Source organism: Nicotiana tabacum, chromosome 22 (genome assembly GCF_000715075.1).
Source record: "Nicotiana tabacum cultivar K326 chromosome 22, ASM71507v2, whole genome shotgun sequence".
Classification (NCBI taxonomy): domain Eukaryota; kingdom Viridiplantae; phylum Streptophyta; class Magnoliopsida; order Solanales; family Solanaceae; genus Nicotiana; species Nicotiana tabacum.
In genome coordinates, this window is record NC_134101.1 from 77,155,219 (window position 1) to 77,174,095 (window position 18,877).

Consider the following 18,877-nt stretch of genomic DNA (forward strand, 5'->3'; position numbering starts at 1 on the left):
CAAACCTTCGATTCTTTCCCTTTTCTGCCCAGTTATGTCGCGCATGCGACCTTACTGCCGCAGGTGCGGATTTCACTTAAGTCCACAGAGTCCGCTTCTATGAGCCAAGGGTCACACCTGCGCGTGCGCGCCTGCGACAAAATGTGTCGCACCTGCGACCACAGTCACTCCTGCGTATCTCCCCACCGCAGAAGCGATGCCGAAAACCGCTTCTGCGGAACCTTTTCTGCACATGCGAGCCCTGGCCTGGGCTTCTTTCTCCGCCTCTGCATTCCCTCACTCGCACCTATGGTCATAACCTCCGCAGGTGCGATGACACCAGAAGCTGTGATTTTTCAGAACAAGCACAAGTCCAACAATTGATCTGATATCGATCCGAATCACCCCCGAGCCCCCGGGGACCTCAACCAAATATACCAACAAGTCCTAAAATACGATACGAACTTAGTCGAGGCCTCAAATCACCTCAAACAACATCAAAAACATGAATCACACCCCAATTCAAGCCTAATGAACTTATAGATTTTAAACTTCTACATTCGATGTCGAACCCTATTAAATCAAGTCTAATTGACCTCACATTTTGCACACAAGTCATAATCGACATTACTGACATATTCCAACTTCCGGAATCAGAATCCAACCCCGATATCAAAAAGTCCACTCCCGGTAAAACTTTTCAAAATCTTGCAACTTTCCAACTTTCGCCAATTAACGCTGAAATGACCTACGTACCTCCAAATCAACATCCGGACATGCTTATGAGACAAAAATCACACTACGGAGCTATTAGAACCATCAAAACTCCATTCTGGAGTCGTCTGCACACAAGTGAAACTACGATAAACTCCTACGACTTAAACTTCCAGTTTAGGGACTATGTGTCCCATTTTACTCTGAAACTAAAAAACAAACCTCCCGGCAAGTAACATAATCACAGTATAACACAGAGAAGGCAATAAATAGGGGGTCGGGACTAATATACTTAAAACGACCGGTCGGGTCGTGACAATCACCAATGTTGAAACACTAATGTTCATCAGAGGAATCACAACTCAAGACCTTCAATATGTCAACAATGGTTTTCTTGAAAAATTTAACCACCGAACTCTTCAAAAGCAATGGCTATTTTGTTTGAGCTCAAAAAGTGATTTTCACTTAGTTTTTAAACTTCAAAACATCACAAATTCTTAAATCTCAGAATTGGATTTTCATACCAAACTTCATGAGAAATTCATGGGGAACATCTCCCAGAGAGCCCGAAAGAGGAAGAAACCAGAAGCTCGACTTATTTTGGCAACGATGGTCGATGAAGCATTGGCGAGCTCATCATTTAGGTTACAAGGAGTAGATGCATCTGATTCATTATCTCTATCGCGTCATTCAAGTCAGTTAACAGTGGTGAGAATCTCGAAACCCACTATAGTGTGTTCTTTGGGTGTCGAAAAATTGAAGTTGACAATTCGATTTGTTGATTATATATGGAGGAAATCAGCTGGGTGTTGTTGTTTGGAGCTTAAAATCTTGAATCAAACATTAATTTTGTGGATTTAAGTGAAGAACAAATTTGTGCTCCATTTTTGGGTTGCCGAAATTTGAAGTTGAAAAAAGACTCAAGAATCTGAAATTCTTGCTTCTTTCCTGCTGAAATCGAGTGAAAAAAATAAAAATTGAAGCTTGAAACGGGAAGAATAACATTGATGTTTATATATTTGAAAAAAATCACCATTGAAGGATTTGTAAGAATGCTTGAGAACATAAAATGGGTATTCTAATTTGCTAAAGTTTAAGCAAAGTGTTAGCTGGAATTTGTTGAGAATATTATTGTTGAGAAATTATGGTTGCAACTTGAGTCAGTTTGTTGAAAAACTTGGCCTAGTTTGGATTGAAAAATTTGAAGCAAAGATGAAGAACTCATGGAAGAAGAAGAAGAATAGGGAGTCCGGAGGGGGTGGGGTTGGGGTTGGCGGGATATGTTTTAATTTTGTTTTTTATTGAGTAAATAAGTGAATATTAAAATAGTGACATGGACGATTATGTGGCATTTGATTGAGAGGTTTGGTGCCACTATGGATAGTCGTTATGTGGTGGGGTCGTGTGACTTGGCAGCTGATATGAAAAAAATGGAGTGGATCAGCTATCACGGTGTACATCTATTAGGATTAGGGGCAATTTATAAAAGTTTATTAATGATAGGGGGCTAGATTGCACAAATTGTATCATTAATGGGTCGTAAATTTTTTTAGATCTTTTCCCTTCTCTCTCTCATCTTTCCCTCGTCTTCTTGTGCAATAGTATAAAAACAAAAATCAAAGATTTTGGTTTGAATTTCAGGAAATTTTTTAACTTCTGAAAATGAGGCCTCAAATAGTATTATTTGGGGACTCCATTACTGAACAATCTTTTAGATTAGGTGGTTGGGGTGCCGCTCTTGCTGATACTTATGTTCGCAAGGTTCGTTTGTTTTATTTTTAATCAAGTTGATCTATTGAACAATTATACGCATCTATTAATTAAAAGTCATTGGATTTGATAATTGTGAAGGCTGAAATATTGAATCGTGGCTACGGTGGATACAACACCAAATGGGGATTGTTCTTGCTCCACCACCTATTTCCACTGGTACGTTACACGACCCCCTTTGCATTTTCCATTTTTGGCACATTTGGTAATACCTTTTGTTTTTGGATCTTGTTACCTCATGATTATAATTGGAGCTAGGATATTTAGATGGGTTGTAATGATTTAGGATATTTTGTTGGAGTACATTGCTAAAAAAAATTATAGTTTTGATATAGAGTAAGATCAGGAATTTTGCTGAATTTGCAAAAAAATCAATAGGGTCTAAGAGAAAAAGATTTTGTTTTTGTAAATTGTAGTTGGAAATCTACTGAGTTCGTTGATATTTGTTTAATGAAATGGGCTTTAATAGAGCACTATGGATATTGTCATACTGAGGATTCATATATCCAACCTCAACTGATGTTGGATCTTTATTACTTCATGATTATAGGACATTTAAGTATTGTAATGATTTAGATATGTGTTGATGCTAGTTAGTGTGTGCTTTTGGATGGTACTTTAATTTCCCATTTTGGGAATTTTGTTGGAGCTCATTGCTATATTTAATAAGTAAAGGGTAAGATCAAGAGTTTTACGAATTTGCAAAATCAATAGGGATGAAAGAAAGGAGAGATTGTGTTATTTGTAGTCTGTATTTGGAAATTGTGGGAGTTCTTGGAGGGGAGGATGCCGAGGGTCTATTGGAAACAGCCTCTCTACCTCATGGTAGAGGTAAGGTCTGCGTACACACTACCCTCCTCATACCCCACTAGTGGGATTATACTGGGTTGTTGTTGTTGTTGTTGTTGTTGTAGTCTGTATTTGGAAATTGGAATGGAATTTATATGCAACAATTTAGGGAGGGAATTATTTCAAGTATATATACATGAGTTTTGATCCTCGTGAACTGGGCTTTTCTGTAACTTTCTTGTGGCTCACTTGATTATGCTTTATTTTGTTTTTGAAATTTGAAATTTTATGGAGTCGATAGCTTTATGCTTAATTTGAGTGTTCATGGAACAATGAGATCAAGAAAGACTTATTGGAAAAAATAAAATAGAATGCTATCAACAGGGTTAGGAGTAAGGGATAAGAGAAGAGTCATTATTCAATTTGTTGTTCTTCACTGGGATTGGGAAATGGTACAGTGGTGAACCCCAGTTTTCCTCTCACAAGTTTTTGTTTCAAAAGGTAGAAAAGAGATCTGTGATGTTCTATGTACCAGAGGGTACAAGGAAAGAAGAAAATGTGAAATTTCCTAAGATAAGTTTCATGACAGACCAAAAACTGAGTTAGTTTCTTGTTATGGAATGTTCAAGTAATTCAAAATTTTATAGAGAACAAAAGATGACATTGGCCATGGAACAACAGACTTCTGTGACCAGCCACATCAAGAAGCTGAGTTTTTGTTGTTTGATTTGGCTGTTTACTAGTATAAGAACGGTATACTGTCATACTCTCTAACTGTTTTTGCTGCAACAAAGTTGCTCCTTCTTTTCAACATTGATATCTCTAATTTATAAGTGAGTAAGTTTGTTCAGGATCCTATTCAATCAAGCTAAGTTATGAGGCTATTTGTTAGATTCAGCTGCCTCATACTTGAGGTTATTAGTACAATACTACGATACACATAGTTTGGGAGTTTGATATATGCAAAGGTCTGTTGTGGTCCTGAGCTGCACTGTTACTTATTGCCAAATCTTCTGATTAGTGTATCTTTGGTTAATATTGCAGGATGCTCCAACACCTCCTGTTGCTGCCACTATATTCTTTGGAGCCAATGATGCTGCTCTTTTGGGAAGAACCAGTGAAAGGCAACATGTCCCACTCGAGGAATATAAGGAAAACCTAAGAAGAATTATACAACATTTGAAGGTTTAGAATTTCCCAATTCAATCATGCTTGTTTGTTGCTAAATTCTGACTGTGCTAAATTTTTCCTCCTAATTATGTTTGTCTATGGAAGATTTATCAAACAATAAAAATGGCAGGATCTGGAAGACATAAAGGGATAGAGTTAATGGTAACAATGGAAATAGTAGTAGTATTAAGCCAATGCAGCAAACAACAAGTGTTATATGCTATGAGGACTAAGTAAAAAACACAGAGTTACTCAATCTCACCATAAAAAGAAAAAAACTATAAAATGTATTGCTAGTTTTCCCACAAAATTAGATATAGAAGTATTGCAACAATTTTATGTCGTATGACCAGGATACTGAAGAGTCAAAATTGAGCCTCCGATGCTGAGCTATTATTTAAAGCTTGACATCTTATGAATAATATTTTTGAGGTCAGGTTAGTAATCATTTTTATCTCATCGCAATTTGGTTATTCGTGGAATAACTGAACTGAATGAACACTATAAAGACCTTAGTAACAGACTTCTGAAGCTTCACTACCGGCTGTGATTGTGAATTTCCTGTGTTAATCAAATAATTTACCACATACTAATATATTCTTGAAGGTTGATAGGGTCATCCGCCTCTTAGTTGTTCCTTTTCCTCTTCTTCTTCCCCCCTCTAGAAGAGGAACACCTATATTACATGGACTTACGTATGAGTAAGGATTCAGATATGACTTAGGCAGGAAATGTGCAATTTTTAGCATGTTTGTATTTTTTATTTTTTCAAGGTTCATACAAAGTACAGATATACATGTCAAACCTGTTTGACACAATTACATATTGGCAAAGTTAAGAGTCGGTGTAACATAGAGGAACACATATTCGTCAGTGTTTTTAAGAGCGAGAAGCGCAAAAAAGCGACAAGGGCTCGCCTCGCTTCAAAAGCGAAGCGCACGCTTTATTAAAGTGAAGCGCATTTCTTAAAAAACATAACATAAACCTTGCAAAGACACAATATAAAATTATAAATAATCAAAAAGTTCAATTTAAAAACTTAAAAGTAGGTACTAGGTACCACCAAATCCTCCACAAACCATAGGACAAGTAAAATCAAAGTTGCTAAATTACTAGAATCAACATCTTATTCTTCTACTCTTCTTGTTCTTCTTCAAGATTGTCAAAATCTTGAATTCCTCTATTATCTTCATATTGCTCGTCATCTTCTTCTTCCCCCTCCTCTTCCTCTTCATGATCACTTTCATCTTCATCAATTAGGGCTAGGGATCGACTTGTAGTAGCCACACTTTTTCCCTTCCTAATCGAGCTTGAACTTAAAGTATTCCCCCTTAAACCATAAGGATTCTCCCCAACTCCACTAGCAACCGCAACATCACCCCAAGTGAAATTAGAGTCGCCTTCAAATACTTCTTCATCTTCACAATTTTCGGGGACTCCGGTTAGCCACTCATTAACCTCATCAATATTGTCCAAAAGAATTGGATCAATTAGATTGCGGTGGTTGTAGCGACGCCTCAATGCTCTATTGTATTTTATGAACATTAGATTATGGAGGCGCTTCAAGGTTAGTTGATTCCTCTTCTTTGTATGAATCTGCAAACAAGATGTGTCAACTAATTAGTAGGAGTTAGGACAATTGAGATATAATTCTTTATCTCAAAACACGAAATAATTCTTTTTATTTCTCACGTGTTCAAAAACGCTCCAGTTCCTTTCACATCCGGATGAGCTACAAGTTAAACTTAGAACTCTGATGGCGAAAGTCTGTAAATCCGGAGTTAACAAGTCGGAGTTTAAAAAGTCCCTCAGCTGCCTTGTAAATAGCAAGCTGATCTACTATCTTTTCTTGCAAGTCTTCATCTGGGGTAAACTTGATAACAACCTCATGGAATCTTGTCCACACTTCTCTAGCCAATGAATTATTCTCATGCTAATCATAAAAGAGTGACGGGTTCAGAATAAGTCCAGCTGCATGCAAAGGTCTATGAAGTTGCTCACTCCATCTTGCATCAATGATCTGAAAGACCTTTGCATATTTCTGCTCATCAGTGAATGATGCTTGAATAGCCTCCTTGGCCCTATCCATAGCTTCATAGAGGTAGCCCATTGGTGGTTTTTGCTCCCCATCCACCAAACGGAGTACTTTAACCAAAGGGCCACCAATTTTAAGAGCATGAAGGACATTATTCCAAAAAGAATAAGAAAGAATAATGCGTGCAACATCTTTCCCTGCACTTTTCTTTGCAAATTTACTCTTGCTCCATTCCTCTGAAGTGAACAACTTCCTCAAATTGGCTTTTTGCAAGTGGATACTATGCAAAGTCAAGAAAGCAGTGGCGAACCTTGTCTTGCCCGGTTTCACCAATTTTTTTTGTCTGGTGAATCTTCTCATCATATTCAATAACAAGGGCGGCTGAGAAATATAAGAATGTACCCTAACGCCCTGGCCAAAAACTGTAGAGAAGGGTTTTTCCTTGAAAATGTCCCCGAATATTAAGTTGATACAATGAGCCGCACATGGAGTCCAATAGACATTCTTGTACGCTCCTTCCACCATGCCACCCGTTTTCACATTTTCACTCGCATTATTAATGACCACTTGAAAAACTTTGCTTGGGCCAATCTTTTCAATGGTGTTCTGAAACAAGGTGAACATTTTGATGTGGTCAGTGGATGAGTCGCTAGCATCAATGGACTCAAGAAACAAACTTCCCTTGAGAGAATTCACCAACACATTAATAATCATTATCCCAGTTCTTGCCGTCCACTTATCCATCATAATGGAGCAACCATACTTGTTCCACGCAAATTTATGTTCCTCCACAATTTTATTAGTCTCCTCCACTTCCTTATTTAGATAAGGACCTCTGATTTCATGATAAGTGAGAGGCTTCATTCCAAGTCCGTATTGACCAACGGCCTCAATAAAGTCTCCAAAAGTGTCAGTATAGTTGACACAATTGAAGGGGAGCCCAGCATCATAGACCCATCGTGCAAAAGCTCTAACTGCACGATCCCTCAAAATGTCCTTAGCAATTTTTTGTACATCTTTTCCACCGCTCTTTCCTTCCGGCTTCTTTGGGAAATAGCAATCTATAGGACCTTTAGTCCTACTCGTACCCGTCGATCCATGGCTTGAAGAGATTGCATCTCTTCCCCGTTTTGTTGGAAGTGACAATTCTTCAATATCATCATCATCATCATCAAGATTGGTCACCAATGGTTGATGACTCATTTGATTTTTTTGCTCCTTCTTCTTCTCAACAAAATTCTTTATTTCATCCCTCACCTCCGGTGGGCATTTCGGACAACTTGTGACGTTTCTATCGCCACCAATAAGATGGAATTTAAAGCGATAAATTCCATCCATTGTAATCTTGTTACAAAACTTGCATACAACATTTGTATTCTTCTCATTAACTCTATCGCCATATCGCCAAGCCGGGTCTTTATCTTTCGATCTTTGAGACATTTTGAAATCCCTATTAAGATATAAGAAAATACATAATCAAATAAACTGAAAATACATATAATATATATAATAATTAATTTTATAAACCGAAATACACATTAAAAAAATCAAATAAACTAAAATATAACATATATAATTTTCTAAAATGAAATACATATAAAATTAATCAAATAAACTGAAAACATAACATATATATAATAATTAATTTTATATACTGAAATATACATTAAAAAATCAAATAAACTGAAAAATATAACATATATAAATAATAATTAATTTTATAAACTAAAATACATATTAAAATTAATAATTAATAAATAAGAAGAATAAAAGGGGGAAAAAAAACAGAATCTGGACGGGTTAGAGATAAAAGGAAGAAGAAGACGCTGAAGTCTGAACAATGTGCAAATTGGACTGTTCAGAGATAAACGAAGAAGAAGGAAGAAAGAAGGAAAAAGAAAGAAAAAAAAGCAGAATCTGGACGGGAACAAGAAGAAGAAAGAAAAAAAAGAGAAGAAGAAAGCGACACAAGCGACGAAGCGATCGCTTTTCTAAACGCTGGTCAGTAACATCAGAAAGAGTAAAGAGTCAGCGTAACATAGAGGAATACATATTCATAAGTAACATCAGAGAGAATGAATATCTATAAAACAAAGCTTTGCCTGTCTCTATGCAAGTTGTGTAATGGTAGTCTCAAAACCTAGTTGCTATGCTAGTTGGAAGACATGCAGATTCTGCCCACTGGAGTAATTAATTTTACCAACTATTCACTTTCACAAATAATGTGCAGAAGTACAATGCAAGAAAATGGGAATGGTAGATTGGCATGAACAAACATAAAAGATGTCTTGTTAACTTTATAGTTCATACTCTTGTTAATGTGCTTGTTGAGAAGACATAAAATATCCCAAGTATATAGAGATCATGAATCCACCTGCTGGCAAATTGAATTTAGTTTGAATCTCACTCTTCTGGTGATACCAATCCAATTGCTCGATTCCGGGGTTGTTTAGAGTACAACAGGATACACTAGACCCTTGTCTTCTGTTATGCTCTATATATCTTTAGAATTCTGGGTTGAGCTTTGCGCTCTTTTGTATATCTCATTCATCTTATTTACGTCACAGAAATGCTCCCCGTCAATCCTAGCAGTGCTTATAACTCCACCACCAGTTGATGAAGCAGGACGGTTTGAACAAGCAAGGTACAATCCACCTTCTCTTTATTGGTAAAATAAATTATGAGGCAACCAATTGCTCTTTTTCTTTTTATTTCTTTTTTGAACTCTATGGTATCTGAGATGTTCAAGAACCTTCGTGACACAACCCGGAGCTCCTTTTAGTAGTGGGATAGGGCTTTAACTGTTCAAAAGCTGAGTAGATAACAGTATCCAATAACTTCTCAACATATAACTGGAGAGATTAACCAACCTCTCAAACATACACTGGAGAAATAAGCAGACTTCTCAAAAAAGAACCCCAAAACGAGGGCAAAAAGAAAGAGGAATAAGCAGATTGGTTTTTGTGTACAGTGCCTCTTTGAATCATAATTACAGCTATTGCTGCAAAGGCAGCTTCAGCATCACTAGAGACTCCCTTGATCATGGCTATCGAGCGGTACCCAATGTAGGAGCCGAATATGCAGTTGTCACACAAGAGATCAATCCTTCAGTAGTGGCCCCGCATCAGAGAGTACATTCCTTTCAATAACTTTTACAGCAACAGTAGTGCAAATTATCTTTCTAATCATAGATGAATATTTCAGGACCCAGTAGCCTTTTAGCAGTATGACCTGTGCCTTTATCATGTACTCATGGACATGACGTCTTTTGGTCATTTTCCTTTTATCCACTTGTTTCCTCTAAAAGCAAAACTCTATCAGTGAAACCAAGTTTTACGTTTCCAGCTTATTTTTTGTTTCATATATTTAGCTTTTGGTATGGCACTTTTTTAAACGTAAGCGTGTCACTGTCAACTGAATCAAATATTATTGTACTGGGATCTGTTACTTTTTAATTTGAAAAACAGGTCTATGTATGGAGACAAAGCAATGGAATTGCCAGAAAGGACAAATGAAGTGACAGGAGAGTACGCAAAACAGTGCGTTGAATTGGCAAGGGAGCTAGGTCTCCCTTCCATCAATCTATGGTCTAAAATGCAGGAAACAGAGGGTTGGCAAAAAAAATTCCTCAGGTAAGTGACAAATGTACACATGCTTTTAAGTTTAACTTTGCATAGTCCCCATTGATGGTTGAAGTTCGTGGTGCAATATGGTGTTAGAGGAATGATTATGCTTATAATGTTTTATAAGAACGATTGGGAGTTCGGGGGAAGGGGTGGGGAGGATTGGCATGGAGATGCGCCGGTGGCCTCAATTAGCAGCAAACAGTGGCATTCTTGTCATGGCATCATCAATATACATGTGTCTTGGCAGTTACACTGAACTCAGTACTTCTGGGGATATTTTTAGTAGTGAAATGAACAACAACAACAACAACAATAACAGACCCAGTGTAATCCACAAGTAGGGTTTGGAGAGGTAGTGTGTACGCAGACGTTATCCCTACCTTGTGAAGATAGAGAGGTTGTTTCCGAAGACCCTCGATGGTGAAATGTGAAAACTCTTATTTTTTCTGTTTTATTTTGCTACAGTGATGGCTTACATCTCACAGCAGAAGGCAATGCCATTGTTCACCAAGAAGTTGTTAAAGCGTTCAATGAAGCAGGTTTTTCTGCCCAAAAGATGCCTTATGATGTCCCTCACCATTCAGAAATCGACGGACAAAACCCCGAAAAGGCCTTCCAGCTACAATGCCCTGCTGTATAACCCTATATTGTGTCCTTTATGTATTATCAGTGAGAAACTAGTGTTCAATAATTGACAAAATTATCAATTTCTGGGTGTGATAAGCAATTTCCAGCAAAAGGATTTGGCCTTTGTAGGGTAATGTCTTTCCTGACTCCACCATCTAGTTCAAGAGTGGCAGTTGATTTCAAGTTCCCTAGGTTCCAAGATATTACATGAGACCTTTTCATTAACACTTCAAATATTCTAAAAATGACAGTTGAATTCGCATCTATACTATTTTCATCAATAAAAGAATGACTTTTAGATCTGATTTAAATACAGAAAATTCTACGGATCTTTACACAAATAGTCCGTCGTATTCATTTACTTTTTCTAGCCATATACATACATTATACATTGATTTTACATAAGTATACACATATAATACATAAATTATGTACATATTATACCTCCACCGGCTATTTATAGTGTAAGTGATTGGATGAGTGGCTAGTTGAGTTAATTCTTCAAAATATTTTTATTTGCGTTAATGAACGTTACCCTTTCTGCCAGTGCAATAGTATCTACAGATTTGAAATGCAACAGAATAACAGAAAGCTCAACAAATGTTTTGTAGTTCCAAAATTGCTTTTACTACCAAAAATGAAGTGAGAGATGCTGAGACTTGAGCATGTTCTTGTTACTTTTTCTCTCCTATGATAAATATAAATTAAAAAATCAGCCTTTTTTCAAGTGAGTAAAGTCATGACAGGGTCAAATGAGCGTCACATAACATCGAAAGGAGAAAGTACTGAAGGAGAATCATTTTATTCAAAATTGCTTTTAAAGGGAATTAGCTGTAGACGCAATCTCGTTCCTATTTTAGGCTATGTGACTTATTTGATGGCAAAGTTGATTTAAATTTAATTAGTCTTTTTAGTTCATAATATTTAGGTGGATATAAATATATTGTTAAGCTTGGAATTTAAGTTTCATAAAGTAAAAAAGGGGCAAGATTTCAACATTTATACCTGTAGAATTGAACACAATTAGTTAACAATTGTATTTAACGTTTCTATGGTTCCACTGTGACTTCTGCAAAACGTGTACTGAGTTATTCTAATGGATTCAACATTACGTTTACTGAGTTATTCTATGTCATCTATGATAATTTACTGACTACTAAAACTACTTTTAATGACAAGTAGTAATTTCAGAATTTAATGTGAGAATGGAAAGAGAGAAAGAGAGCTTCAGTTAACAAATCTAATTACTCATCTACTCTCCTACTATATGCTAATAATATCTTTGGGAAACCTCTCTCATGTAGAATACTTTTGTGCAAAAGCCTATTCAAAGGTACTAAGACGAACATTCTGGTTGTCCAATTACATGGTCAAAGAATTAACTGGTGGACTATAATGGTAAAAAATCTTTATGACATTTAAAGACTAGAATAGAATACAAATATTGAACTAAAACACGAAACATGTTTTTGTGTTTACCATGGTAATTAAGTTGTCCTCTCCAAAATAGAGTTGGTTTTCAACATATATAAATTTTCGCTTATCAATATATGAAAGTTTTAACAAAAAATTCCATTTTTGAAACTTTTAGAATATTACTCTCTTTAAAACAAATCCTATTTTATTAATGCAAAGGACCAAAAAAATGCGTGATGAAAATTTGAGGAATGATACAATTGTATGATTTTGATAATATATCTCGGAGAACTGATGTTAAAGAAGACTTATCGCAAAAACTTTTATTATATTAAATCGCAGTAACTTCTTATTACATCCATTGGCTAATTTTAACAAGGAATTGCTACTATTGACTGCTTTAATCAAAGAAATACCATTGACTTATTCCTCCGTAGTCTTTGTGCACATCATTTTAAAGTTAAAGTTTAAAAGAAAAGGGAAATTACGATAAATTTCACATAATGTGAATTTACTAAGCTGAACAATTTAATGGTTACATATTTGCTATATCAATTAAGCAAATAAGTAAACTCGTCTTTTACATTTATGTATGGATCGAAAAGGAAAACAAGGAAGAGGAAGAATAATTTAATTCCTTTACTTGTATTTACTAATTTCAACACTACTTTTTAATGTAATTATTAACAATAACATTGTATGTACATGTTAGTTTTGTGCCTAATATAAATACATATAAATTACTCAATTTTGTATGTAACTCGAACCTCGATATACATCCGTCAATGGAAAAGATAATAGACTCAATAAAGAAGATGCAAATCTGGCAGAATCAAAAATCAAGTGAAATCAGATTTTGCAATCAAATGATAAAATTCAACAAAAACATATATCTAACTTGTGAATCTAATCATTATAAAACTACCTATATTTTGTACATACTTTGTTTAATTAGTCCTAAACAAAACAAGCCTTTGTCCTTTAGAACACTTGCAATTAGATCACCCTTTGATACAAACAGTCCAGATACATTCACACTGCAATAAATGCCACTCCTTTACTACTACCATTAAGATAACAAACAGAGAAGGGAATTCAATTAAATTAAAGATCAGAGAATGAGATAGAGATTAGAGAGCTCCCTTTTCCTCCCTCATTTCCCCTCCATTTTGCCTCAAGCTAATTTCCTTCCAATGGAACTTGATCCAAGTAATAAACAAGACCTTTCCTTTCACCCAATTTTTGTGCCTAATAACAATAGCCTCAAACCAGAATTGGATGATGATTTTTGCATAGACTCTAAAGATTATTTTCAAGATTTTCAGCACCTTGATCTTAACTTTTCTCTTTCAGGAGGAGTACTACCTAACTATACCTTCAACAACACTGAAAATTTTATGATTGATACCAATGGTTATGACCCCTTTGATCCATTCTCCAATGAGGATAATTTTTCTTCATTAGGAGATTTTAACTTTAGTTATGAGCTTAAACCATTTGATGAAGAAAATGGTAACACAATCAAGGAGAATCCTATGGATGTTAATTATACGTACAATGGTTGTGAAGATGTGAAGCCTTTAAACTTTGTTGTGCCTGATCAAAGTTCATCATGTGTCACTAATGGTTCTAATTGCAAATTAGAAATTGGTGAATTAAGAAAGAATAAGAAGGTGAAAAGAAATGATCAAAGCTGCTTATTATCTTCATCAATGAAAAAACTAGGTAGAGGGAGGAATAAGAAGTCTAAATCCGCCAAAGGACAATGGACGATTGAAGAAGACAGGTAATCATATCATTTTATCTCATTTAAAAGCTTGAGTTGTTAGATAAAATATACTTTTAAATTATACTTAATTATGTTTTAACATCATTATCTATGAATTTCTTTGGTTATTTCATGTTTTTTTTCTTTTGCCGTGAAGATTGTCTTAGTAGGTTAAATTCCTATTGAGAAACTTGATCATGTACTTATCAAAATAAACTTATATATGTGCAGGCTTTTGATCCATTTGGTAGAGAAGTTTGGAGTTAGAAAATGGTCTCAAATAGCACAATTGCTCAAAGGGAGGATAGGCAAGCAATGTAGGGAGAGGTGGCACAACCATCTCAGACCTGATATAAAAGTATGATCTTTTATTTCTTTCTTTAATTTGCAAATAATATTAATCTTGCTTTCTGTTTAGAATCTTCCCTTAACATCGTATTATCTTTATGCAAGTTTATCACATTCCATGTAAATTAAAGGGTTTTTTCTTTCTTTAATTTGTGACTGCTCTTCCTTCTATATCCATGCATGCATGTACAAGAATTTCTTTTTCCCAATATTCCTCAAGACTTATGGAAAATTTTGTTAACGATTTCCATCCATATGCTTTTAAGTTATATACACGGTCAATATAAAGATTATTTGCAATAGTAGTCGTATTTGTAAATAATTGCCTAATACATAAATGACATCATGACTATCTAATTAAATACTTCTAATTAAAGATTTGTGTTGTTTCAGAAGGATTTGTGGACAGAGGAAGAAGACAGAATCCTAATAGAAGCTCATGCCGAAGTGGGAAACAAATGGGCAGAAATTGCAAAGAGACTTCCTGGAAGAACTGAGAATTCAATTAAGAATCATTGGAATGCAACAAAAAGAAGGCAATTTTCAAGACGAAAATGTCGTACCAAATGGCCAAGGCCTAGTTCTCTCCTCCAGAATTACATCAAAAGCTTGAATTTGGAAAAGGAAGCAGCAAAAAAAATTCTCAAACTTGCAATGCCACAAACTCTAGTGCCAAAGTAAAGGTATCGACTAAGCCAGAAGCCACTGATCAGTTTTCCCAAGGGAATATGGAGCAAGTTCGTGATTTTGATTTCAGTGAAGTCCCAGAATTTGCATTGGATGATAAATTTTTTGAAGAGAATACAATGAATTCTTTTATGGAAGATATGCATGTTGGTCCTAATTCCATTATGGAGAAATGCATGGGTTTGGAGATTATTCCTTATGAACTCAGGCAAGGTGAAGTCAGTAACAAGGAGATTGACTTGATGGAAATGATTTCTAGAGTTAATCCATAGATATTAATTCCTCATCGAGAAATATATAGATACTTTTTTCAAGAAATATGTGGTCGTGTTGAAATGTTAAGTATAACAAAAATAACTAGCGTTAAATATTACTAGTAGTAGTGTTCTCTCGAGTTATTTTGTGCTAATTGTACCAACTTTATGTAGTGAAAGACTTGGTCTAGTCTAAGTAATACGATGCGTATTTCTTTGGTTAGACCATGCATCAAAGGTGGTAGCCTGGTAGCTAGGTTATATATATCAGTGTGTGTATACATGTGTAATAAAAGATTGGACGTTGTCTTTGCCAAATATATATGTGCAGCTTTTCCTCAGTGATAAAGTGCTCTTTTCCTTGTCTTGAAATTAGTTTCTCTTTCTTACGAAAAATCTGCAAGTTCTAATATGGTGATGCCTAAATGACTTTTGATAAAACGTGAACAAGTAGTAGACAACTTTGTCGAAGGATAATATGTGAAAAGTTCAATATTTTTATTTATCCGAAAAACGAATAGAGTTGAATTTGTACGTAGTTCTAAGGATATGTGATATAGCCTGATACAAATCGTATGGATAAATAGAAATATCAAATAAGGATTGCAAAAGAATTCAGAAATAAACAAGGTTGGAGAGAAGGTGATTTTTAGGACTAAACACAACGAATCAACTAATGAAACTTAGAAGAATATGGTGCTTGAATTACAATGTAAGTAAAAAAATGTCCTTACAGAAATGTAGCCATCATCTTTATAGTGGAGGATCCGACTTTAGATATAATTAAAAATACATAGTGGAGACTCCATGATAAATCAGCTTTTCCCTTATTCCCGCCGAGATTCTCTCCCTTAGTATGTTTGCAACGGCTCTTGTCTGTGGGATCGAGCTCGATCGGCCTCGGTGTCGGTCGGTAGTGCTTCTAGAGCTCGATACGGACTCGGGATCAGGTGATGATTCGGACTCAGTCCCGGTTGGCCTCTGCCCCTTAAGCTCGAAATCATCTCATCATAGTTCGATCCGGACCAGAGCTCGATGATGACTTCGAACTTGGTGTTTGACTTATACCTGAAATCCGAAGCTTGTTTGTACCATCTTAGGAACCCATCTCGATATTAAGAAGTCTTTCTTCAATCCATTATATTTCGACCTTGATCAATCGTACGAAGGCCGAAATTTATTTCGACCATATACAGATAGTCCCCTAGTTTCTCGGGAAGGATGTGGTGAGAAACGATATGATTCTTCAATGACTCGATTGGATTATAAGCTGACGTTCACATTGAGCTTGATCATGACGCACGTGATAGCTGTCCCGTCGATTTAGTTTTTCAAGGCATTTAATGTATGTCAGACGGTGGTCGTCCACCGTTGATATTGAACCGCCATTGCTTTAAACTATAAATAGCCCTTCTTTTTACCATTTACCACTTTTACATCTTCAATCTTCCAAATTTGCCAAGTTCTTTTTCGTACCCTCTGATTCTATTCGCAATTTTGTGATTCCTCTTTGCAAAAGCCCTTCTTCAAAATTACTAAATCTTTATCACTTTCTTCTATTCTTGACCTTTAGATTCGAAAATGGCGAAAACATCACAAACCATTCCTCAGAAAGAGAGAGCTTCATCTTCATAGTATGCTGTCGACGAAACATCGGTAGAGCCACGACCTGAGGAGTGTGTTCCTGGGGCGTGTGTTCTTACCTCTGATTTTAAGGTCGATAAAGGCTCGTCGGTTCCCGGCCGATGTGAGCCAGTATCGAGGTACATGTATTCGATAACCGAGAGGCACCTCAAACAGCTGAAAAAAGATTGCAATTGGGAGGGTAAAGAAATAATAATCCTTTCTTTTGACGAAGATATCACCACTCACGTGAAATGGTTTTTAAGTGTGTATACTTACCCTTTCACGTTAGGTCCCCTCGATTCTGTTATTATTGACTTCTGCCGTCAATACTAAATAACCCTAGGTCAGGTCTATCCTTCTTTTTGGCGGATCATTATTTTGATTCGATACTTTGTGAATAAAATCGGGGGGATGTTGTTCACCCTCAACCATCTCATCCGATTGTACCGTCCTCGCCTTTTTCGATGAGTGTTAATAAAACTTCAGCGTCGGACTACCAAGGCTCTATTCTCGAGCATTGACGAGTACAGGGATCGAGGCTAGATGGGCAGGTTCGTTCGAGTAAGGACTTCATACCTCATTCCGACTGAAAAGATGCATTTTTCCGAGGAGTGGAATATGAAACGTAAGTGTGATTCTGCTGTTACTTCCTTCTATTTCGCCCTTTCATTTCTTTTCTCACTGATATTCCTCTTTCTGTGATGCAGTGGTTTCTTGGATGCCCGGAGCAGTTCCCGATCTCAAGAATTGGGTACGAGCTTTGGCTTCGACCTCCACATATGCCGAGCGCTCATGGCGTGATTTGTCAAAGGGCCGATGGGAGGCAAAAAATCACGGTAAGCCCTTTTCTCGTACCTTTTGGTAGTTCGAACGAGACGTTTTCCATATACTTTAATAAAATTTTTCATATGTATGGGTGGGCAAAGATGCAGTTTTGAGTCCCTCATCCGTCGAGGAAGAGGCTTCGACCTCTGTCCCAAAGCCGGTGAAAGATAATAAGAGGAAAAGAGCCTCCGCTCCCGAAGATCCAAAACCGAAGAAGAGGACGACTCGTAAGACGGACAAGAATACCATTCCTTTGACCATAGAATCAGTTCTGCGTCTAAGGGATGAAGAAGAAGAAGAAGAAGAAGAAGAAGAAGAATAAGAAGAAGAAGAAGAAGAAGAAGAAGAAGAAGAAGAAGAATAAGAAGAAGAAAACGATGGGTCCGCGCTGGCGGCCCGAACGAAGAAGACCACCGACATTCCACAGGCAGCTGGATCGATGGTGGTTCATAAGGATCCGCCTCAAACTGAGGATAATTCGGAGAAAGATTCGGGAGGAGTCCCCGAGTTGTTGGAGATCGAAGATGCTTCCCATCGAAGCCAACGGATGGGGGATATGTCTGAAGGGGCTCTCCTCGAATCTCTTCGAACCGAAAAGAATGCTCCAAGTGATTCACTTGGGGCAGTAGCAATCAAAGATTCACCCATCTTCCCTGCTTTTTCCGCAGGGGCGATTCGGGATGCCCAAGCTTTGGGGGCCCTCGAACTAGACATGCCTCATGATGTAGAGGATCTTTTTCGTGACCTGTTTACCGATGTCGAGGGCGTTGTCGGTACTAGTGATGCATCGAATCTTTTCCATGGGGTGCAACAAGCTTCGAATTAGGTAAGCCTTAAATTATTTTGTTGGTATTACCTTTATGTTTGCTCTTCTTTTCTAACTTCATTTCTTCTTTCTTTGCAGGTCGTGGTAGTTCAACGAGAAGCATGTTCTCGGTCCCAAACCGAGCTGCGTTGATACGACGCCGAGCTTCAACGGGTTACAGAGGAGAGGAACTCCCTAAAACTCCTCTTAGACCAAAGGGGGGAGGATATAAAAGACCTCCGAGCTGAGTTGGCCAAGGCTCACCAAGATTAGATCGATCTGTCCGAGCAGGTAATAATACTTTTCAAAGCCTATGGGCTCGATACCAGAATGATGGCTAATTTTTCGGTCTCACAACTGCAGCAGAAAATTGAGATGATCGGAAAACTCCGTGAAAAAGTTGATGTGATAAAAGCGGAGTCTTTGAAATGGAAAGAA

At 36.8% G+C, this 18,877-nt stretch overlaps 2 protein-coding genes across 2 annotated transcripts; both read left to right on the forward strand.

The window, feature by feature from the left end:
• The first annotated feature begins 2,216 nt into the window (after positions 1-2,216).
• LOC107794441 (GDSL esterase/lipase At5g62930-like) lies at positions 2,217-10,822 on the forward strand. The gene is made up of 6 exons (XM_075244464.1): positions 2,217-2,454; positions 2,545-2,622; positions 4,297-4,437; positions 9,025-9,101; positions 9,925-10,089; positions 10,549-10,822. The coding sequence occupies exons 1-6, from the start codon at positions 2,356-2,358 to the stop codon at positions 10,721-10,723; spliced, it is 735 nt and encodes a 244-aa protein (XP_075100565.1). The 5' UTR covers positions 2,217-2,355; the 3' UTR covers positions 10,724-10,822.
• Positions 10,823-13,319: 2,497 nt separating this feature from the next.
• LOC107801797 (transcription factor MYB98-like) lies at positions 13,320-14,923 on the forward strand. Its single transcript, XM_016625188.2, has 3 exons — positions 13,320-13,912; positions 14,126-14,252; positions 14,636-14,923. Exons 1-3 carry the CDS (start codon positions 13,320-13,322, stop codon positions 14,921-14,923), a joined length of 1,008 nt encoding a protein of 335 aa, XP_016480674.1.
• Positions 14,924-18,877: the final 3,954 nt, after the last annotated feature.

Bases quoted from the DNA above. Each gene is read 5' to 3' on its own strand.
- LOC107794441 (XM_075244464.1), top strand. From the start codon at position 2,356: ATGAGGCCTCAAATAGTATTATTTGGGGACTCCATTACTGAACAATCT. The intron at 2,623-4,296 runs GTACGTTACACG...TTAATATTGCAG, and splicing joins TCCACCACCTATTTCCACTG to GATGCTCCAACACCTCCTGT. The intron at 4,438-9,024 runs GTTTAGAATTTC...TTTACGTCACAG, and splicing joins GAATTATACAACATTTGAAG to AAATGCTCCCCGTCAATCCT.
- LOC107801797 (XM_016625188.2), top strand. From the start codon at position 13,320: ATGGAACTTGATCCAAGTAATAAACAAGACCTTTCCTTTCACCCAATT. The intron at 13,913-14,125 runs GTAATCATATCA...ATATATGTGCAG, and splicing joins TGGACGATTGAAGAAGACAG to GCTTTTGATCCATTTGGTAG. The intron at 14,253-14,635 runs GTATGATCTTTT...GTGTTGTTTCAG, and splicing joins ATCTCAGACCTGATATAAAA to AAGGATTTGTGGACAGAGGA.